General features: G+C 45.3%; 1 protein-coding gene across 1 annotated transcript in view; it reads right to left on the bottom strand.

The window, feature by feature from the left end:
* LOC127575302 (CUB and sushi domain-containing protein 1-like) overlaps positions 1-24,375 on the bottom strand; it is a 2,402,828-nt gene that overhangs the window by 569,788 nt on the left and 1,808,665 nt on the right. Inside the window, 3 exon segments of the mRNA XM_052025075.1 lie at positions 3,925-4,127; positions 10,200-10,326; positions 16,044-16,235. Coding sequence (XP_051881035.1) covers positions 3,925-4,127; positions 10,200-10,326; positions 16,044-16,235 — 522 coding nt within the window.

Genomic DNA, 24,375 nt, shown 5'->3' with positions numbered 1-24,375 from the left:
TGTTCCCATTCAAGATCCTACATCATTTGAGCATCTAATCTCGGTTGACACTTCTCTGAAGCTTTGAAAGAATCTCGCCCTGCTGCCTTTCAGGTGAGACATTAATCTGAAGTCCCGTCTGATGTTCAGTTGCATGGAAAAAAAGACCTGCAGCTTTATTTAAAGCCAACAGTCTCTGACCAACAGTTATCACTTAGTAAACATCACCGCCAAGAGCAGATGAATCCATCCCTTATTATATTGCTGCTTGTGGGAGCAGGGAGTGAGTAAACAGGCTACCATACTGGCTGCAGAACATCTCTGGACACATTTCAAAAGTCTTTACTTGACAGTGAGTGAGTGACAGGGAGTGTGTGCAATGCAATGAGGAGATGAAAGGCCAACACTCGCCACAGACACATTCTCCCTCTCAGGCTATGATTAAAGTTTTTTTTTAAATGTCTTTCGCATTCAAAGAACCTGCCGCTTTTCAAAGCGAAGGCACAATTTGAAATATTAGTGAGAAGTTAGACCGAGGCATGGGAGTCTTTGCTCTGCCACCTACAGTTAATGTGGAATTATTTGACACTGGTTAAGGCTGTTTCAAATGTCCTGTCCCTTATTAATGCTCAAATTCAAGGTAACAAACAACACAAAAAAGAAGTGGGAAAAGCAACTTTAATTATGTTATCGATTTGAGAAATAAAGAGTTGAAATGGAGATTTAAAAGACTTATTAGCATTTAATTACTTCTGAAACACACTTTAAAATCCAGCACAAACCTTCCCTGAGAGTTCCTTATTAACCAGGAGGATTGTTTGGAATTCTGCAACAGAGCTACAAATGCATTACTATAATTCTTGGTTTTTTTTTTGCAATTTTCCAAGCATTTGCTGGCTTCCTGTCCTTGGCCAAAGCTGGTGGAGATGGTTTTCACCTTGACCAAAGGCACAAGGGTCAAAGATATCAAACCATCCAAAAATCACTGGAAAGGGCATCACAATTTCTCCAACTGGGCATTCATACGGACCACAAAAAGGGGACAAAATGCAGGTCCAACCTCCCCAGATCCAGTCCAACACTCCAAGAAACTAAAATCCTCTGTTCTACACACTCATTGCAGCACCAGCAGCAACTCAGAAATTGTAACCTTTAAGGTCCAACTTTTAATCTTCCTCCCAGATCATTATAATTTGCCTGCAGGATCAATCCTTTGTTCTACATACAGTATGTCATTGATGATGGTATGGACTTCAATCTTTTCTACATATGTCATCGTTATTGGTATGGATTACAGTTTCTGCATATACCACTGTTACTGGTATGGACTATAATCTTTTCCACATATACTACTGGTACTGGTATGGACTACAATCTTTTCTATGTATGTCATTGTCACTGCAATCTGTTCTACATTTGCAGCTCCCATCGGGCAGGAGGTACAGAAGCCTGAAGTCCCACACCACCACGGTCAAGAACAGCTACTTCCCTTCAACCATTCAATTCTTGAACCAACCGGCACAACCCTAATCACTACAGTTTAGCAACACTTTGACTACATTGATCACTTTGCACTAAAATTGACTTTTTTTTGTTCTAATTGTGTTTTCTTGTAAAAATTGGGTAGTATTTATGTTCAATTTATGTTTTTCTTGTGAATGCTGCTTCTGTGATGCTATGCGCCTGTGATGCTGCTGCAAGTACGTTTTTCACTGCACCTGTGCACACATGGACTTGTGCAGATGACAGTAAACTCGACTTTGACTTTGGTATGGACTACAATCTTTTTTACATGCGTCATTGCTACTGGTACAGATGACAGTTCCTACATATACCACTGGTATTAGCATGGACTACAATCTTTTCTATGTATGTCATTGTTATTAGCATTGACTACAATATTTCCTACACATGCCACTGATACTGGGATGGACTACAGTCTTTTTGACATATGTTGTTGGGATTGATATGGACTACAATCTTTACTCTACATAGACCACAACCCATAACGTTCTGCAGGTGCTCAGTGATGTCCTTGATGATCACATCTGAAAAGCAGCATATCGACAGCAGTAAAAACACAAATCTGCTCTCCACCTCACCCCACACTCACCCCAATCAATCACCACGGCTCTCCTGTCCTATACACTCCCTGCCTGCAGGTGCCTAAACTGTGCCATGAGCGCCTCTTGGAACATGGTCCTCAGGTAACACTCAGCCCCGCAGGTTCACTGCAACGCTGCCGCTTGTTGCTCAAGGCCCAACGTCCGGGTTTTAAACCCTTCCGCTCGATAACATTTCCTGCATCAGGAGTTGCCCAAAAGTGAGAAGCATCCTGGATGTCCCACATGGCACAGGACGTGCATTAAACAAGTCAAAGGAGCAAGGGTAAACCACCATCGAGGACATCTTCAAGAGGCGGTGCCTCAAGAAGGCGGCATCCATCACTCAGGACCCTCACCACCCGGGACACACCCTCTTCACGTTACTACCATCAGGGAGGAGGTACAGGAGCCTGAAGACCCACACTCAATGATTCAGGAACAGCTTCTTCCCCTCCGCCATCAGATTTCTGAACGGTCCATGAACCCATGAACACTACCTGATTATTCATTTTATTTTGCACTATTTATTTATTTTTGCAATTTATATATTTTTATGTGTTTGCACTGTACTGCTGCTGCAAAACAACATATTTCATGTTTTATGTCAATGATAATAAATCTGATTCTGATTCTGAATATTAAAAATCCAGTTACTATCTCAGGTAACACTCAGCTGTTCCACTGAATTAATGGATGCATTGTTTCCATTTTCTTATTAAATTAATGCCGGTTTTTGAATATACCAAGCCACACAACTCCTGGTTTGAGCACCCATTGAAGTTTCATTCAGATGCATGCACTCTCTGCAGCCACGCTGGTGAGTCTATGCCCGTTCAAAGCTCATATCATCTTGCTCAGTTACAATGCCCACTCGTGAATGCAGTTCTCCAAAAGGGCCTCAGCCACAGTTGTGTGGAACAACAATATAACTGAAGCAACACACAAATCATTGGAGGAACTTCATGAGCGGGTCAGGCTACATCTATGGAGGGAAATGGACCGTCGATATTTTGGGTCGAGACCTTTCATGTGCATACAAATGCCATGTTGGCATTCATTTCGAGAGGACTAGAATATAAAAACAAGGATGTACCACTGAGGGTTTACAAGGCATTGATCAAACCACATTTGGAGTATTGTGAGCAATTTTCGGTCCTGTATCTAAGGAAGGGTGTGCTGGCCCTGGAGAGGGTCCAGAGGAGGTTCACAAGAATGATCCTGGGGATGAAAGGCTTAATGTATGAGGAGCATTGGATATGTCCGGGGCTGTACTCGATGGAGTTCAGAAGGATGAGGGGGGATCTCATTGAAACCTACCGGATACTGAAAGGCCTGGATAGAGTGGATGTAGAGAGGATGTTTCCATCAGTGGGAGAGTCCGGGATCCGAGGGCACAGCCTCAGAATAAAGGGACGTCCCTTTAGAACTGAGATGAGGAGGTGTTTCTTCAGCTGGAGGGTGGTGAACCTGTGGAATTTGTTGCCACAGAGGGCTGTGGAGACCAAGTCATTGGGTGTATTTAAGGCAGAAATTGATAGGTTCTTGATCGGTAGAAGGGTTAAGGGTTACGGCGAGAAGGTGGGAGAACGGGGTTGAGAGAAAAACTCAATCATGATGGAATGGTGGAGCAGACCCGATGGGCCGAATGGCCTGATTCTGCTCCTCTATTGTTTGGTCCTATGTGACAATAATAAACCAATCACCAAAACCTTTCTGGTTTTGGACGTTGAAATACTCCAATATTTTCCAGACGTTTTTGTTCCACATGATCAGGAACGTTTTTAAAGCAACACGCAAGGCCACGTGGTTAGAGGCGAGGAGACAGTGAACGACCACCTACTTGAGAATTGAATGGAGAATCCTGTCTTGCTGATGAAAAAGTCACTGTCAAACTGGAGTGTTATGGAATTAAATGTGCTGTGGATGTCATCGGGCAGTGAGGAACCACTCCACTCCTTGAGCAGGATGTCACTCTCCACTGGCCCATCCCACACCCTCAGGATGTCGTGCGATGCCTCCGTGTCAAAGACAATAAAATGAAGGCTACAGAAGGAAAGAGAGATGAATACATATTAAGGACCTGAAGAGCTTCACACGTTTATTCTAATGAGGCAATCTGGTAAGTTAAGTCCCATTCCTTATGCATATATTTATAAAGCTACATTGAAATCTGGAACAAATGGTACTTGTTTTCTTTTTTATATCCTGCTACCTCCTCACTTTATGTTTAACTGTTTGATAGCTGTGGAGAAATACATCTGATTTATCACCGTGTTCAAACAGCTACCTACGCAAGGGAGCTTTCTCTTTCTCCAAATGAACATTTAAGGGATATTTAAGAGGCTCTTAGGTAGACACATGAATGATAGAGAAATGGGGGGCTATGTGGGAGGGAAGGGTTAGATAGATCTTAGAGCAGGATAAAATGTCAGCACAACATTGTGGGCCGAAGGGCCTGTACTGTGCTGTAGTGTTCTATGTTCTATGTTAACATCTCTAATCTGGATCAGTCCTCTTCACTGGACATCTGCTCCATTGCTGAGGTGGCAACGATGCATTCGTCAATTTATTGCACAGCGTTGCTTTCAAAGGAATGAAGTTCTCTACTTTGTGAAGTGGGAGGGTCTGGCTGGTCCCCCTTACATTTGTTAGACCAGTTTCTTTCATGCTAAGTAATATTGTGCTTCGGAAGAAATTGCAGCAGCTTTAGTTCTAAAAGCACTCTTGGTTCAGTTAAAGTAAACTTCAAGGTTAATCAGCAAACCAAACCTTGAGTGAGTCATTTCTTGACCTGCTGGGTGATATCTTGGCTCTGATTGACAGTGTAAAATATCATAGAGTTGGGGGAGGCCATTCAACCCATCATGTCAGCTCTCCACCAGAGAAAGTTCCTAGTTCCTAATTCAAAGTTCTTTCCTCTTTCCTCACTGTATCCTCACGGATGATGAACGAACAGCAGGCGGGTTGCGCTGAGCTGTGTCCACATCTCTCTGCAGTTTCTTGCAGTCCTGGGCAGAGCAGTTGCCGTACCAAGCCGTGATGCATCCAGGTAGGATGCTTTCTATGGTGCATCGATAAAAGATTCTGATCGCACTCAACCTTTCTTATCCATGTACCTGTCCAAATGTCTTTCAATTACTGCAAAACTCCACAATTAAAGTTCCAAACTAAGTTGATTTTCAATTTACTGTTTATTTCTTAGTTGTCATCAGTTCATCTGAGCGTGCATTCCTAAGGGTCTCAGTTCAGTACCAGCACCTCACTGAACTGAAGACCACAACTGCCATTTGGATGCATTGCCTTTGAATGCATTCCTTCATTCATGGACCATAACCAGCACCTGTGACTGACTGATGTGCAAACCCTCTCTACTTTAGAGATAGTGGGGCATATTTGCAGGTTAATTCTTCAGTCTGTCAGTAGGACAATTGCAGCGATCTCCTGCCTCTGCCGTGATGTCAGGAAAGTACTGAGCTTGGCTTTTCAGTCAAAGACAATCAAAGCAGATGTCCCACACGGACTTTGAATGTCTACGCCTGATTTTAAGGGAACTGAAATCTTTAGCACATAAAGGAAATCAGGAGCAAGTCTTAAACTGAACATCAGAACCATTATGTTTTTTTTTCCCTTTGGACTTGTATGTTCTTTGAAAAGCAATGATCCTAATCCCAGATAACCTACACATTGCGAAAGCCCTGGATATTCAGTACAGTTTTAAGTTGCTAAATGTAAATGGGTTGAATGATCGAGCGGTCCACAAACCTTTCATCCTGAAAGTTCAAAATGTTGTCTGATATGGTGTGTACATGGGTATTGAGTGGCCTTATAAATTATTCCACTGCCCTTATATTTCCAGAGTCTGTGTTTGGACCTAGACCATGGTATTATGTTTACATTTTCTCACTGTGTGAGACACTCACCAACTTTTAACACTCACCAACTTTTATCGGTGCACCATAGAAAGCATCAACTGCTCTGTCGGGGACTGCAAGAAACTGCAGAGAGTTGTGGACATAGCCCAGCACGTCACGGACACCAGCCTCCCCTCCGTGGACTCTGTCTATACCTCTCGCTGCCTTGGTGAAGCAGCCAGCATAATCAAAGACCCCACCCACCTGGGTCATTCTCTCTTCTCTCCTGTCCCATCAGGCAGAAGATATGGGAGCCTGAGGACACATACCACCAGGCTCAAGGACAGCTTCTATCCCATGGTGATAAGACTACTGAATGGTTCCCTTATATGATGAGGTGGACCCTTGACCTCACAATCTACCTTGTTTTGACCTTGCACCTTATTGTCTACCTGCACTGCACTTCCCTGTAGCTGTGACACTACTCTGTATCCTGTTATTGTTTTACCCTGTACTACCACAATGCACTGTGTAATGAATTGATCTGTACGATCAGTATGCAAGACAAGGTTTTCACTGTACCTCGGTACAAGTGACAATAATAAACCAATACCAAAAATGCTTTTCAACTTCAAGCAGAAAATCCAAGAAACAGGCTACATGTCAGTCAGCACCAGCAAATAAGAAAATGGCCAGGCGCAGGAGCTGAAATGGCACAAAGGACATCTTCTCTTGACCCTCCAGTGCATTACATGGAATTAGGTGATGAGCAATATTTTTGGAAGCTCAAGATTTGTGAGATGGTCTCTACGCTACAAGAGTCCCAACATGAAAACATATGTAATTTTTATTCATTTCAGTCCAAATGAAGGGTCTCGACCCAAAACGTCAACTGTCCATTTCCCTCCACAGATGCCGCCTGACCCTCTGAGTCTCTCCAGCATCTTGTGTGTTGCTCCAAATTTCAGCATCTGCAGTCTCTTGTGTCTCTGTAACTTTTTCATTGTCACTGCTACAAATATTAGGCATCTGGCTTTGTTTGTTGGGGGTTGCTGTGGACGACACTAATCTCGTGATCCACAGCTACCACAAATGTTTCAAGGACAAGACCGATGATTTTATTGAATGGCCATTAATTTCAGAGCACATGTCCCTGAGCCACAGTAACACAGTTTCATCATAATTCTGGCTGTCCACAAATAATGGTGATGATTAGTTGCCACTTTGAGTCCCATTTTAAACTTATTAAACTTTTATTTACAGCACAGTAACAGGCCCTTCCGGCCCAATGAGTCTGCGCCGCCCACTTTAAACCCATGTTAACCAAAGCCGTACATCTTTGGAACGTGGGAGGGGACCCACGCAGACACGGGGAGAACGTACAGACTCCTTACGGACAGCGCCGGGAATTGAACCCCGATCGCTGGCGCTGTAAAAGCATCATGCTAACTGCTACCCTACCGTGCCACCCGACTGTAATAATGCTTGGCTGATATGAATGGAAATCGACCCTGCCCTTCAACGTCCTACTGATCTGAGGTCACATGAGAATCATGTAGATCATTGCCCAGCTCCCTGATAGTTCACAAGAGGAATTCATCACATGCCAGCCATCCATACAATCCATCTGATAAGTTAGATGCTGTGTAATAATAGCAGCTGGAAGACCAAGGCTACCCTTGTTGGGCCAAACTAACATGGAAACCAAGTGATGATGACGACCACACTCAGGACCACCACGATCCTTCAAGTCATAGAGTCATACAGGATGGAAACAGGCCCTTCAACCCAACTGATCCATTCCAGACAAGATGTCCATCCAAGCTCGTCCTTCCCAAACATACAGCCAAATCATATAGGTGTTCATGGATTTGGGCTTTGCATGGAAAGGTCAGTTCTTTCTAGACTGGGTCATGACTGTGAGGTGTACCTCCCACGAGTTCCCTCACGTGCTCCAGGAGGATGAAGGGGAATGAAGGGCAGCCCGAGAAATTGTGTGCTTCCAAACCTAATTGCCCGAGGTAAGACTTCAATCCCTGACATTTCAAGCCTCCACTTTGTTGTTGCACAAGGTGTCAGGCACAGCCCTCTGGAAGTTAATTATATTAATTTATTTAATAAAATAATACATCAGATATCGTATGTACAAAACGTTTATAATTGATGTCATCAATAAGAAGGGTCAAAATAATTCACTGGAGCTTAATAGCCCTGGGCTAGTAATTACAGATTGGAAAATTGAATCAGGAAGCAAATCATTTAATATGACTTGGTTTACACTTCTACATCATCAGACATTCAAGTTACAGAGACACAAGAGACTGCAGATGCTGAAATTTGGAGCAACACACAAGATGCTGGAGAGACTCAGAGGGTCAGGCGGCATCTGTGGAGGGAAATGGACAGTTGACGTTTTGGGTCGAGACCCTTCATTTGCTGCAGCCATCACAAGCCTTTCCATTCACTGAGTTTTCTATCGGCCTGTCCCCGTCCATCTGTGTCCGTCACCTGACCCGTTTTAGGCCACATGATCTTTTTGCCTGCCTCCATAATGCTGCTAGAACAGTCTGGTTCTTCCTGGCCACTCAGCACCAGAGGAAACACTGGTCATCTTGGCATGATCTCACTACCATTCACTCCAGCTGGCTGTGCACAAATTTGCTTCAAAAATGCTTCAAAACATTTCATGGGCAGTAAGGTTATTTTACATGAGCTGGGACTAGAGAAGATATATTATAGAACATAGAACATTACAGCACAGTACAGGCCGTTCGGCCCACAATGTTGTGCCGACATTTTACCCTGCTCTAAGATCTATCTAACCCTTCCCTCCTACATAGCCCTCCATTTCGTATTGTATTGGTTTATTATTGTCACTTGTACCGAGGTACAGTGAAAAACTTGTCTTGCATACCGATAAATTTCTCTATCATTCATGTGTCTATCTAAGAGCCTCTTAAATGTCCCTAATGTATCTGCCCCCACAACCTCTGCCGGCAGTGCGTTCCACGCACCCACCACTCTCTGTGTAAAAAACTTACCTCTGACATCCCCCTTATACCTTCCTCCAATCACCTGAAAATTATTCCCCCTCGTGTTGGCCATTATCGCCCAGGGAAAAAGTCTCCGACTGTCCACTCGATCTGTGCCTCTTATCATCTTGTACACCTCTATCAAGTCACCTCTCATCCTCCTTCTCTCCAAAGAGAAAAGCCCGAGCTCACTCAACCTATCCTCATAAGATATGCTATCCAATCCAGGCAGCATTCTGGCAAATTTCCTCTGCCTCTTTCATAAATCTATGGAAGCCTTCCCTGTTGTGTTCGACCATTTAATTTATGCAATGACTCAACTGACCATTGATTTCCTCACTTCCTCCTTCTCACTTCAATGGCAACCAAATATGGATTATGCCAACACCTGGATATTTATGCTTACGCTTGAGAATGTAGGAACCTTGGAATGTAGGAGAATGAGGGGCATCCTTCTGGAAATTTTTATAATTATGAGAGGCACAGATAAGGTGGACGGTAACAGTCTTTTCCCCAGGGTAGGGGAGTCCAAAACGAGGGGTTATAGATTTAGAGTGAGAGGGAAAAGATTTAAAAGGGCCCTGAGGGGGATGTTTTCATGCAGAGGGTGGTGAGTGTCGGGAACGAGCTGCCACAGGAAGTGGTTGAGGCACGTGCAATAGTATCATTTAGATAAGATAAGATTTCTTTATTAGTCACATGTACATCAAAACACACAATGAAATGCATCTTTTGCGTAGAGTGTTCTGGGGGCAGCCCACAAGTGTCGCCGCACTTCCGGCGCCAACATAGCATGCCCACAACTTCCTAACCCGTACGTCTTTTGGAATGTGGGAGCACCCGGAGGAAACCCACGCAGACATTGGGAGAACGTACAAACTCCTTACAGACAGCGGCCGGAATTGAACCCGGGTCGCTGGCGCTGTAAGTAGCGTTACGCTAACCGCTACACTACCGTGCCTGCATTTAAGAAGCAGTTGGATGGGTACATGGAGGGGCGGGGCTTGGAGGGATATGGGTCGAACGCAGGAAATTGGGACCAGCTGGGTGGGCACCGTGGTCGGCATGGACTGGTTGGGCCGAAGGACCTGTATCCGTGCTGCTTTGCTCTACGACTCTCTGATTTCATAAGATATATTTCCATGAAACCGTGGCAAAGTGACATATTTTATGATTTGGACTGAGTTTCGACCCCTGCACAGGCTTGAATACTTCACAGGCTCAACACGCACCTGACTGTTTTCCCTGGATCCGCTGCTATAATCCAAGTGCAGTGGACGTTGTGATCATACGGAGCTGGGTACCCAGGAGACAGGATCCTGCCAGCTGTTGCACTCTTAAGGTGGCCTCCACACTCAGCTGAAAGATCAACACAAAATAAAGATAATCGACTGCTTCATCATGAGACCTAATAATAAAACACACAGCACACCGCACTTGTGTGCTTTGTTCAAAAGAAAAAAGGAGCATAGACTATTGATTCGCAACTAAAAAGTATGCGTGATCCACAGCAACTCTCAGCTAAGATGATGAAAGGTCACACCCTTTCTTAATGAGATATTTAATGACCTGCTGTACTTTACCATCAGTATCAAATTATAATTGATCTTGTAAGTGGTGCTTCTTTGATTAATTACTGGTCAGATTATTAGTAACAACAGCAGAAATTTGTTTCACTCGTGCTCATGAGAAATAATGGCTCTGATTATTGAACAGCTAGCAGCCTCCATCAGCGGAAGGGGAGTGTATAGTTCCTCTGTTGTTCCTCCATCAAAAGTGTGAGGCAACTTAACTGCCAGGTTTGCTTCTCTCCTGTACAGCATCTACCCAAAAAAAAAGTGGTCAAGATCAGGAACTGGCAGCATGAAGCCACATCTTGTCAGCCCGATGACAGAGCAGATTACAATCTTGCACACCAGCACCTCAGTAAGCCTCTTTTGTCAAGGTGGTCGTGGATATAAAACAATATAACACCATGTGGCAGAATACAGCACATTACCTCGCAAATATTGGCTCAGGTACCGTTTGAAAAATTAGAATGAAGTTTAAAACCAAAATGGAATTTTGGGGTTCCTGCGTACATTAATGCCAGTGACAAAAAGGGTGCTGGAGGAATACAGCGGGTCGGGCAGCATCTGTGGAGGGGAATGGACAGTCGACGTTTCAGATTGAGTCCCTTCATCTGGACTGAAAGATGGAGGGGAGAGAGCTGGTATAACGAGGTGAGGAGAAAGGATGCAGCAAGAGCTGGCGGGTGATAGGACCATGCATCGTCTTCCTCTCCAGTCCGATTCCAACATCTGCAGCACTTTCATGGCTCCACCTATCACCTCCCGGCCTCTGTCGTTGACTCCACTCTTCCCTCCGCCATCTCCTCACCTGGATCCGCCTATCTCCTGCCAACTCTTGCTCCATCCCTTCCCCTCACCTCTTTATACTGGAAGACTCTTGTGGGAAGTGGTGGGGGGGGAGCACCATCTTGGCAAGATTAAAGGTCCCAAGTTTCCACAAAAGAAACGTGAGGTTTTTCCTCAATTATGAGCAGAAATCTCCTCAATCATTCAGGTTGCAGAGCCCCAGTGGCCCTGACTGATATCTTCATTGTGAACTCCGTGTACTTTAGGATTGTGGGATCCAATCTTAAATTTCTGTGAGCTACCTATTAATAGAGTTGTAGACACATCGAGCACAGAAACAGGCCCTTTGGCCAATGGTGACCAACCAACAGGTGTCCCTCCCTAATACCATTTCCCAGCACTTGGTCTGTCGTCTTCTGTGCCTTGGCAATTAAAGTTCTCGTCTCAATATTTAGCAGATGTCATGAGGTTACCTGTCTCCACCAGCCACAGAGGTGGTCTGTTGCAGATTCTAACCACCTTCTGGGGTGAGTGAAATCCTCCTCAGATCCCCTCACACCACTTACCTCTCATTCTAAACCAATGACCCCTAGTTTTGATATCAAATGTGATCATCAAGGACGACAATCAAAATGACACACAAACAGGTGAATAAAGCATGAAAACATGGATCACACAATTAGCCGTAGAGTAATACAACATGGGTACAAGGCCCTTCGGCCCAACCAGTCCATGCCGACCATGGTGCCCACCCAGCTAGTCCTAATTTCCTGCGTTCAAGCCATATCCCTCCAAGCCCCGCCCCGCAGCGGGTGGTGAGTATAAGTATTTATCCAAGTGTTTCTTAAATGATACTATTGTACCTGCCTCAACCACTTCCTCTGGCAGCTCGTTCCATATACTCACCACCCTCTGGGTGAAAAAAGTTACACCTCAGGTTCCTTTTAAATAGAACATAAACATTACAGCACAGTAAAGGCCCTTCGGCCCACGATGTTGTGCCGACATTTTATCCTGCTCTAAGATCAGTCTAACCCTTCCCTCCCACATAGCCCTCCATTTTCCTGTCATTCATGTGTCTATCTAAGAGTCTCTTAAATGTCCCTAATGTATCTGCCCCCATAACTGTTATGAGAAAGGTTCTTTTGGATCTCAAAGATAGAGATATCTGGACACACAGTCTTTGTACTTTAAAAAGGACAGATGTGGGAACAGAATGGGAAGGAACAAACGCACACTCACACACTCGCACTGGGGTGATCGCGAAACGTGGGGGAAGTCGCAACAGGGGTGAGATGCGCACACAAACACACGCAATGAACTAGTACAAATGGTCAAGGAACGAACAAATATATTGTCTGAGCCCCCTGAATTTGGACAAACAACAGCTCTACGCTGCTGGGAATCTACTTAGGCTGCTCCTTGACCCCTGTGGAAGTGCACCCTCTCACCTGTGGTCTCAACCCCAGCAGAAATCGGAAAAGAGAGAGAGCTGCCCACGTGTACCATCTTTTATAGGGCTGGAGCTGGATGGAGCCCACTCAGGTAATTCAAACAAGCCAACGATTCAGGGTCAAGAACAAAGGTGTGTTACAAAGCCAATCCTTAGGTGTGCTCTTGATGAGGGGGGCAGAGATGAACCCTTGATTGACAGTGGCGTTGCTTCCGACCCGATGGGCAATGCTATCATCCGACCATGGGGGTCAGTAGTGTTGTCACTGTCATCTGACAGCCATGGCCTTTCATACTACAATAACCTTTGCCAGCAGTGCGTTCCACGCACCCACCACTCTCTGTGTAAAAAACTTACCTCTGACATCCCCCTTATACCTTCCTCCAATCACCTTAAAATTATGCTCCCTCGTGTTAGCCATTGTCGTCCTGGGAAAAAGTCTCTGACTGTCCACTCGATCTATGCCTCTTATCATCTTGTACACCTCTATCAAGTCGCATCTCATCCTTCTTCGCTCCAAAGAGAAAAACCCTAGCTCGCTCAACCTGTCCTCAGAAGACATGCTCTCCAATGTTGGTAGCATCCTGGTAAATCTCCTCTGCACCCTCTCTAAAAAACCATAGAACAATACAGCACAATACAGGCCCTTCGGCCCACCATGTTGTGCCGCCCTTCAAACCACACCTAAGACTATCTAACCCCTTCCTCCCACATATCCCTCTATCTTAAATTCCTCCATATGCTTATCTAACAATCTCTTGAACTTGTCCAATGTATCAGCCTCCACCACCACCCCAGGCAGCGCATTCCATGCACCAACCACTCTCTGGGTGAAAAACCTCCCTCTGACATCACCCTTGAACTTCCCACCCAATACCTTAAAGCCATGTCCTCTTGTTTTGAGCATTGGTGCCCTGGGAAAGAGGCGCTGGCTGTCCACTCTATCTATTCCTCTTAATATCTTGTGTATCTCTATCATGTCTCCCCTCATCCTCCTTCTCTCCAATGAGAACAGCCCTAGCTCCTTTAGTCTCTCCTCAAGGTTCCACAAGCTCTCCTCAAAGCTTCCACATCCTTCCTATCGTGAGGCGATCAGAACTAAACACAATATTCTAAGTGTGGTCAAACCAGGTTTTTATAGAGCTGTAACATTACCTCGCGTCTCAAGAACTCAATCCCCTGACTAATGAAGGCCAACACACCATACGCCTTCTTAACAAACCTATCAACTTACGTGGCAACATTGAGGACCCCAAGATCCCTCTGTTCCTCCACACCGCTAAGAATTCTGCCATTAACCCTGCATTCTGCCTTCAAATTTGATCTTCCAAAGTGAATCACTTCACACTTCTCTGGGTTGAACTCCATCTACCACTTCTCAGCCCAGATCTGCATCCTATCAATGTCCTGTTGTAACCTACAGCAACCTTCTACACTATCCACACCACCACTAACCTCTGTATCGTCAGCACACTTACTAACCCACCCTTCCACATCCTCATCCAAGTCATTTATAAAAAAATCACAAAGAGCAGAGGTCCCAGAACAGATCCCTGCGGAACACCCCTGGTCACTGACCTCCAGGCAGAATACGCTCCATCTACAACCACCCTCTGTCTTCAATGGGCGAGCCAATTCTAAATCCACACAGCCAAGTTTCCCTGGATCCCATGCTTCCTGACCTTCTGATCGAACCTATCATGGGGAACCTTACTAAAGTCCATATACACCACATCCACTGCTCTACCCTCATCAACGTGTTTTGTCACATCCTCAAAGAATTCAGTCAGGCTCATGAGGCATGACCTGCCCCTCACAAAGCCATGCTCAGACTGCTTCCCCAAATGCTCATAAATCCTGTCTCTAAGAATCTTTTCCAATAATTTGCCCACCAATGAAGTAAGACTCACTGGTCTGTAATTTCCAGGGTTATCCTTAATCCCTTTCTTGAACAAAGGAATAACATTTGCCACCCTCCAATCATCTGGTATTACTCCTGTAGCCAGTGAGGACACAAAGCCAAGGGCTCAGAAATGTCTTCCCTCGCTCCTCGTAGAATCCTGGGATATATCCCATCTGGCGCCGGAGACTTATCTATCCTAATATTTTTCAAAAGTTCCAGCACATCCTCCTTCTTAACAGCGACATGTTCTAGCTTATCAGCCTGTTTTACACTGTCCTCACAAATGTCAAGGCATCTCTCTCTGGTGAATACTGAAGCAAAGAATTCATTAAGGACCTCCCCTACCTCCTCCGACTCCAGGCACGTGTTTCCTTCTCTCTCCCCAACTGGTCCTAATTTCATTCTCGTCATCCTCTTACTCTTCACATACAAGTAGAACACCTTGGGGTCTTCCTTAATCCTACTCACCAAGGCCTTCTCATGCCCCCTTCTACCTCTCCTAAGTCCATTCCGAAGCTCCTTTCTGCCTACCTTGTAACTCTCTAGAGCCCTGACTGATCCTTGCTTCCTGAACCTTATGTAAGCTTCTTTCTTCCTCTTCACTAGATATTCCACATCTCTTGTGAACCATGGTTCCTTCACCTGACCATCCTTTTCCTGCCTCAATGGGACTCTTTCCCCTCTCACCCTAAATCTATGCCTCCTAGTTTTGGATTCCCCTACCCTGGAGAAGAGACAGTTACTACCCTAAATCTATGCCTCCCATAATTTAAAATAAAGTCACCCCTAATTCTCCTACGTTCCAAGGAATAAAGACCTAGCATGTCCAACCTCTCCCTATAACTCAGGCCGTCTACTCCTGGCAACATTCTTGTAAATATTTTCTGCACTCTTTCCAGTTTAACCACATCTTTCCTCTGACAGGGTGACCGAAACTGTACACATACGCCAAGTATTGAATCAAGGTGGTGCCTCAAGAAGGTATCATCCATCACTAAGGACCCTCACCATCCGGGACATGCCTTGTTCTCATTACTACCATTGGGGAGGAGGTACAGGAGTCTGAAGACCCACACTCAACACCTTAGGAACAGCTTCTTCCCCCTGCCATCAGATTTCTGAACGGTCCATGAACCCATGAACACTACCTCGTTATTCCTCTTTTGCACTATTTATTTATAACTTTTAGTAATTTTTATGTCTTGCACTGTACTGCTGCCACAAAACAACAAATTTCACGATATACATCAGTGATAATAAACCTGATTCTGAATGAGGCCAATTGATTGGATCAAACATAGAAGACATGCTTGTCCAGTGACGTTCTGTCAGAATTCATTTGGCTGAGTTTCGATGACTTTACCTATGCATGAAGGCAATGGGCTGTCCCAGACTCTGCGATCTCCGCTGAGACAGATTAAGGTATTGCGCCCATGCAACGTATACCCGGGGTTACAGCTGTACAAGATCGCAGTATCCGCAAAGTGCCCTCCATCTCGCAACTTGTAGCCGTAGTTTGGAATTCCTGGATCCTCGCATTTCATCAGCTCAAAGCCTGTGAATAAGAGATTTGTAGCGTAAAATACCTTCTGGTGTTCAGAACAAGGCTTGGAACAACTACAGAAAACCAAACAGGATATATTCAGTTCCATCACCATCTGTAGCACATTGTGTCCTTCATTCACAGTGCTCTTCTGTGGCTAATAATATTAGCAGCAAAGCCATATGTTTCTCAGCAGTTTAAGCTCCATCTACTGCACCTGAGCTGCCAAGAACGCTCTACGTACTGCATGGTTACTGAGTAAATTATGGTCAGAACTCCATTTCATCCCTCACACTTTACTGGTGTTGCAACATCATTCATGTTCAGGATGAATCGCTTGCCACTTCATTCACAGATGGTTGAAAGGGCACCCGTAAGGTCATGACTGAGAAACATGCTGTGTGTGAAGGCAAACATTTCATAAATGCATACATAGAACATCAAACATAGATCAGAGAGCACTACAGCACAGTACAGGCCCTTTGGCCCATGATGTTGTGCCACCATTTTATCCTGCTCTGAGATCTATCCAACCCTTCCCTCCCACATAGCCCCCCATTTCTCTATCATTCATGTGTCTATCCAAGAGTGTCTTAAATGTCCCTAATATGTCTGCCCCCACAACCTCTGCCGGCAGTGCGTTCCACACACCCACCACTCTCTGTGTAAAAAACTTACCCCTGACATCCCCCTTATACCTTCCTCCAATCACCTTAAAATTATGCCCCCTTCTGTTAGCCATTTTCTCCCTGGGAAAAAGTCTCTGACTGTCCACTCGATCTACACCTCTTATCATCTTGTACACCTCTATCAAGTCACCTCTCATCCTCCTTCTCTCCAAAGAGGAAATCCCTCGCTCACTCAACCTATCCTCATAGGACAGGTTGCTGTATGACTCTCAGACACACATGGGGGCAGGTTTTAACTTTGCATGAGGCATGAGAAGTTCACAGTTTATTAGCTGGGTGACTCAGATGACAAATTGTTTCCATCCCCACTGATATTAGATGTGCCCTCATATGGTCTGAGACACATTGGTTGGGTTGCTGGGCAATGCATCTTAATTTTCGAGTATACTACTTCAAAGTGTCTGAAACAACGCACATTTGGATTGGCTTTTACTTTGGGCATCACAATTGTGCTGAAAGGAAGGACTTTTAAGTTACTTGCTCAGCGATTAAAACATTCTGTAAGTGCACAGGCGATGTTGGTTGCTTCTGCCCAGGTGTAGTGGACCCTTACCCGCAGTTTGCGATAAAGCTGCCAACATCTCTCGGTGTCAGCACTGGTAAAATTCAGAGCCACAAGTGCTCAAGTCTTGAACTTTCTGGCTGCGCTCCAGCTGCAGATTCCTACCCATGATTCAACAGGAATCTACGTTTTAAAAACGTAAAATCTTCTTTGCTCTTGTGCGACTGAAGAATCAGCAGCCAGCCAGGGTACGTGGAAGCTCATGATAAAATAGGCCGAAGTCAGCAGGGGGGGATCTTGCCTGACAAATCTGCTGGAATTCTTTGGGGAAGTAACAGGCAGGATAGACAAAGGAGAGTCAGTAAATGTTGACCTGGATTTTCAGAAGGCCTTTGACAAGGTGCCGCACGTGAGGCTGCTAAACAAGATCGGAGCCCATGGTATTACAGGAAGGGTACCAGCATGGATAGAAGACTGGCTGACTGGCAGAAGGCAAAGAGTGAGAATAAAGGGGGCCTTTTGCCGGTGACGAGTGGTGTTCCGCAAGGGTCGGTGTTGGGTCCACTACTTTTTACGTTATGTTAATGATCCGGATGACGGAATTGAGGCCTTTGTGGCCAAGTTTGTGGATGATACGAAGATAGGTGGAGGGGCAGGTAGTGTTGAGGGAGCAGGGACTCTGCAGAAGGACTTGGACAGGTTGGGAGAATGGGCAAAGGAGTGGCAGATTGGAATTGGTATTGGTATTGGTTTATTATTGTCACTTGTACTGAGGTACAGTGAAAAGCTTGTCTTACAAACCAATCATACAGGTCAATTCATTACACAGTGCAGTCATATTGAGTTAGTACAAAGTGCATTGATGTAGTACAGGTAAAAACAGTAACAGTACAGGGTAAAGTGTCACAACTACAGAGAAAGTGCAGTGCGATAAGGCGCAAGGTCACAACAAGGTAGGTCGTGAGGTCATAGTCCATCTCATTGTATAAGGGAACCATTCAGTAGTCTTATCACAGTGGGGCAGAAGCTGTCCTTAAGTCTGGTGGTACGTGCCCTCAGGCTCCTGTATCTTCTACCCGATGGAAGAGGAGAGAAGAGAGAATGTCCAGGGTGGGTAGGGTCTTTGATTATGCTGGCTGCTTCACCAAGACAGCGAGAGGTAAAGACAGAGTCCAAGGAGGGGAGGCTGGTGTCCGTGATGCACTGGGCTGTGTCCACAACTCTCTGCAGCTTCTTGCGGTCCTGGGCAGAGCAGTTGCCGTACCAAGCCGTGATACATCCAGATAGGATGCTTTCTATGGTGCATCGATAAAAGTTGGTGAGAGTCAAAGGGGACTCTCAAAGGGGATGGAACACAGAGTAGGGAAGTGTACGGTCATGCACTTTGGTAGAAGGAATAAAGGCGTAGACTATTTTCTAAACGGGGATCGAATTCAGAAATTGGAGGTACAAAGGGACTTGGGAGTCCTAGTGCAGGATTCCCTAAAGGTTAACTTGCAGGTTGAGTCGGTAGTAAGGAAGGCAAATGCAATGGTAGCATGCATTTTGAGAGGACTGGACTATAAAAGCAAAGATGTAATGCTGAGGCTTTCTCAGGCATTGGTCAGACCATATTTGGAGTATTGTGAGCAGTTTTGGGCCCCATACCTAAGGAAGGATGTGCTGGCATTGGAGAGGGTCCAGAGGAGGTTTACAAGAATAATACCAGGGATGAAAGGCTTAATGTATGAGGAGCATTTGATGGTTCTGGGCCTGTACTCACTGGAGTTTAGAAGGATGAGGGAGGATCTCATTGAAACCTACCGAATATTGAAAGGCCTGGATAGAGTGGACGTGGAGAGGATGTTTCCAGTAGTGGGAGAGTCTGGGATCAGAGGGCACAGCCCAGATCAGAAGGACGTCCCTTTAGAACTGAGATGAGGAGGAATTTCTTCAGCCAGAGGGTGGTGAATCTGTGAAATTCATTGCCACAGAGGGCTGTGGAGGCCAAGTCATTGGGTATATTTAAGGCAGAGGTTGATAGGTTCTTGATTAGAAAGGATGTCAAAGGTTACAGGGAGAAGGCAGAAGAATGGGGTTGGGAGGGAAAAATAAATCAGCCATGGTCAAATGGCGGAGCAGACTCATAGGAACAGAACTAGGCCATTCGGCCCATTATTTTCTGGTCTTATGGTCAGCCTGTGACAAGAGCTGGCTGCTCATCATAATCCAATCTCCAAGACAGGCCAAAAAACAGGATGAGCACACAATTTCATGTGGAGTGAGGGAGAGGGAAAGGGAGAGAGAGGGAGGGAGGGAGGGAGGGAGTGTGGGAAAGAGGGAAGAGCGCAAGGACATAAAGGATGGGGAGGGAGGAAGAGAGAGAGGGGAAGAGAGGGGGAGAGAGAGAAGAGGGGAGACACAGAGGGAGGGAGAGAGGGGGAGAAAGAGAGGGGGAGAGAGGGAGAGAGGAGAGGGCGAGGGAGCAAGAGGGAGAGAAATAGAGCGAGAATGAGGGAGAGAGTTGAGGGGAGGGTGCAGAGGGAGAGAGAGGGTGGGAGGGAGACGGAGACAGAGAGGAAGGGTATGGGTGTGACGGTGTATGGGTAAATTGGAATACCAAGCTGTATTTCCTTTCATGCCTCTCCCAAATCTTTCACATAGATTTTTGAAAGAGAAATTTTCCAGAGGGATTGATGAATTTTACAACTTTAAATCTGAATTTCTGCGTGTACATTTGTTCACATGAGCACAAAAAGAGGGTGAGATCCATTCAGAATTTGTCTACGTGCCTTAATGTCATCGAGAAGATTAAAAGCAGTGACTCTTATTTCTGAGCTGTTGAACTACTCCTTTGTTGTTGGATACTTCAATCAGTTAAAGCACAAATTGCAATCAAATCATCAGACTTCACTTTGTAACAGCAGATCAGTGCAGAACGTTAATTGTTAATATAAGTACATTCAAAGACAGGAAAAGTAATGAGTAGGTATTTCCCTGGAGCTTCTCACACTCAGCTGTAATGACGCTGAAAGAGTGGCATAAAATCCCACTTACAAGCAGAGACAGGCTTCCCGCTGCTCTTCTGACAGTGAAGCAGGTGCTCTGCGAAGGAAGCCCTAGGAAAGTGCTCCTATTTCTTGCAGAAATAGCTGAGACATGACGGTCTTTGACATGTCTCATCTATTCCCCCATGAAACAAAGGTAAAGGCACATTATTTTTCCTAAATGCATCTACATTCATAATGACTTAATCTCATGATACATAATGACTTAATGATACAAAGGTTGGTGGTGTTGTGGATAGTGTAGAAGGTTGCTGTAGATTACAACAGGATATTGATGGAATGCAGGGCTGAGCTGAGAAGTGGCAGATGGAGCTCAACCCGGGTAAGTATGAAGTGATACACTTCGGGAGATCGAATTTGAAGGCAGAATATGAGGTTAATAGCAGGACTCTTAGCAGTGTGGAGGAACAAAGGGATCTTGGGGTCCACGTCCATAGATCCCTCAAGGTTGCCGCGCAGGTCAATAGGGTTGTTAAGAAGGTGTATGGTGTGTTGGCCTTCATTAGTTGGGGTGTTGAGTTCAAGAGCCGTGAGGTGACGTTGCAGCTCTACAGAACTCCGGTTAGACCACACTTGGAGTATTGTGTTCAATTCTGGTTGCCTCATTATAGGAAGGATGTGGAAGCTTTAGAGAGGGTGCAGAGGAGATTTACCAGGATGTTACCTGGATTGGAGAGCATGTCTTATGTCTTTGATCTGGCAGATTGAACATCAGACAGCACACAATGAAGAGGTCTCCACATGTGTTAGGTGCCTCCAGACTGATGCGGGCAACTAAATCCCACCTCAAGGTCACACAGGGCGTCTTTTGCAACAGCACCCCAAAAGCCTTGCTGTGCCCACCAATTCAAAAAACCCGAATGTGGTGAAATCCTCCAATTAGTTCAAGTGTTTAGAGTAATGCCTCTAAATATCCTCTTCACACAGACGGTGGTGGGTATATGGAACGAGCTGCCAGAGGAAGTGTTTGAGGCAGGTACAATAACAACATTTAAAAGGTACTTGTACAGGAACATGGATAGGCAAGGTTTAGAGGGATATTGATCAAACATGGGCAAATGGGACTTGCTTAGATGGGCATCTTGGTTGGCATGGACGAGTTGGGTTGAAGGTTGTTTCCATGCTGTCTGACTCTGAGACTCTACGACTAATGTCTAGTCCTCCTCGTAGTATTTTACATGGAAATGATCTGAAAATTAAGCCCCTCCTTTTTCCTCAGAAGCACAAGTTTCAAAGTAGCTTTAAGCTCAGAGGAGTAGAGGAGACACACGAGACCGCAGATGCTGGAATCTGGAACAACACACAATCTGCTGGAGGAACTCAGCAGGTCAGGCAGCATCTGCAGGGGGAAAGGAACTGTTGATGTTTCAGGTTGAAACCCTGCCTCAGGACTCATGATGCAGGGTTTCAACCCGATACATCGACAATTCCTTTTCCCCCCACAGATGCTGCTCAACCCACTGAGTTCCTCCAGCAGATTGTGCGTTGCTCTGAGGAGGGGAGTTTGCTGAGACCTTTGCCTTTCATCCAAGCCGCACTTTCTGCAGTGATTACCCTGCAATTGTCATTAAGGCTGATTGACCTGTCTAGCTCGGTAACTTCTTCAGCGAGCAGACAAACTGTTTGACAAACTGATTAAACCTTTTACAAATTGCAGCTACTTGTGCCAGCAAAAGATGTTTATCCATTGCAATAAAACATTGCCTTTGCAGTGAAAGCAGAATCGACCGATCTTCAAGCAACAGAAACGACACCAGATAGAATGAACACTGCAGGAAAGATATTTCTCTTCACTGCCTGTGCAGCAATGTGGCGGAGTGATCATCAGACTTTCTCAAATCCTTATGATTTTTGTTCTGTTGATTATGTCAAGTTATTTGAGTAGATTCTATCTGGGATGAATGGTTCATTAAATCCCATGCAATAAAGTCTAACATCTGCAATATCAGTTCATGAATAATTTTTTCATAACGTCCAAAACAAAAATTTCATTAAATGGGCTAAGTGCTGAAGTATCTGCTTGTCATATTAAAATATAAATTCTCATTGATCTGAATGATCGCTCTGGTAGGATTCAACATCGGCAATGATTTCTAAGTCATCTTTATCAATCCACCAAATAATTACAATTCCGACAGAAAGAATTAACCTCAGGATTTTAGTCCTTACTGGAAAAAACAATTGAATCCTGGCAAAATGAGAGCAAGTTTAATCAGGGACGCAGCCTGTAAGATATGCAGACAAGGGTTGTGTTCATGAATCCCAACCCAAGTATTAAAGTTCAGTTGCTTCCCTGCCAGTTGCTCAGCCATCAGACGATTGTTTGATCATCCAATTACGATACAGTATTATTGGAATTAGATTGTATTTTAACAAGACGTTTGATGAGATTCTTACACTGCTATTGGTGCTGAGGTCGAGAGGGTTAAGAGCTTCAAGTTCCTGGGAGTGAACGTCACAAACAGCCTGTCCTGGTCATATCATGTAGATGTCATGGCCAAGAAAGTTCACCAGCACCTCTACTTCCTCAGGAGGCTAAAGAAATTTGGTTTGTCCCCTTTGACTCTCACCAACTTTTACTGATACACCATGGAAAGCATCCTATCTGGATGTATCACGGCTCGGGACGGCAACTGCTCTGCCCAGGACCGCAAAAAACTGCAGAGAGTTGTGGACACAGCCCAGCACATCACAGACACCAGCCTCCCCTCCTTGGTCTCTGTCTTTACCTCTCGTTGTCTTGGCGAAACAGCCAGTATAATCAAAGACCCCACCCACCCGGGATATTCTCTCTTCTCTCCTCTTCCATCGGGTAGAAGATACAGGAGCCTGAGGGCACGTACCACCAGACTTAAGGACAGTTACCCCACTGTGATAAAACTATTGAACGGTTCCCTTATACAATGAGATGGACTATGACCTCACGATCTACCTTGTTGTGACCTTGCACCTTATTGCACTGCACTTTCTCTGTAGCTGTTTTTACCTGTACTACCTCAATGCACTCTGTAGTAACTCGATGTAACTGCACTGTGTAATGAATTGACCTGTACGATCGGTATGCAAGACAAGTTTTTCACTGTACCTCAGTACAAGTGACAATAATGAACCAATACCAATACCAATATTGATGTAATCTTATGGAACCATGACAAGTTTCCTGACCAATTCCTTAAATTTAGATGATGATGATGATTTGAAATGTCTACAAAATTACTACATGGAGTCATCGAGTTACACAGCACGGAAACAGACTTTTCATCCCAACTCATCCATGCCGACCAGGTTGTCCACTTGATCTAGGGCAACACACAAAGTGCTAGCGGAACTCAGCGGGTCAGGCAGCATCTGTGGAGGGGAATGGACAGTTGACGTTTCAGGTCAAGAGCCTTCATCTGGACTGAAAGATAGAGGAAAGATAGCCGGCGTAAAACGGTGGGGAGAAGGGGCGGAGCAAGAGCTGGCAGGTGATAGGTGGATCCAGGTGAGAGGTGAGGTGATAGGCAGGTGAGGGCAGGAATAGCGTCAGAAGCTGGGAGGTGACAGGTGGGGGTGACAAAGGCCTGAAGATGATGGAATCTGCCAGGAGAGGACGGTGGAGCCTGGAATAAAGGGAGGGAGGTGGGGAGGGGGACCAGTGGGAGGAGGAATGTGTGGGTGATGGGCAGATGGTGGGGGGGAAGGGAACGAGACAGGGTGATGGGGGACAGTGGGATCAGGAGGAGAGAGAAAAGAAAAATGAGGGAAAGGCACAGAAGGGGTGCTTTTACCAGAAGTTTGAAGTTTCAATGTCGATGCCGCCAGGTTGGAGACTGCCCAGGCGGAATATGAGGTGCTGTTCCTCTAATCTGTGTTTGGCCTCGACTTGGAAGTGGAGGAGGCCCTGGACAGACATGTCAGCCTGGGAGTGGAAA

Source organism: Pristis pectinata, chromosome 10 (genome assembly GCF_009764475.1).
Source record: "Pristis pectinata isolate sPriPec2 chromosome 10, sPriPec2.1.pri, whole genome shotgun sequence".
Lineage (NCBI taxonomy): Eukaryota > Metazoa > Chordata > Chondrichthyes > Rhinopristiformes > Pristidae > Pristis > Pristis pectinata.
This window is presented reverse-complemented; position numbering and strand designations above follow the sequence as displayed.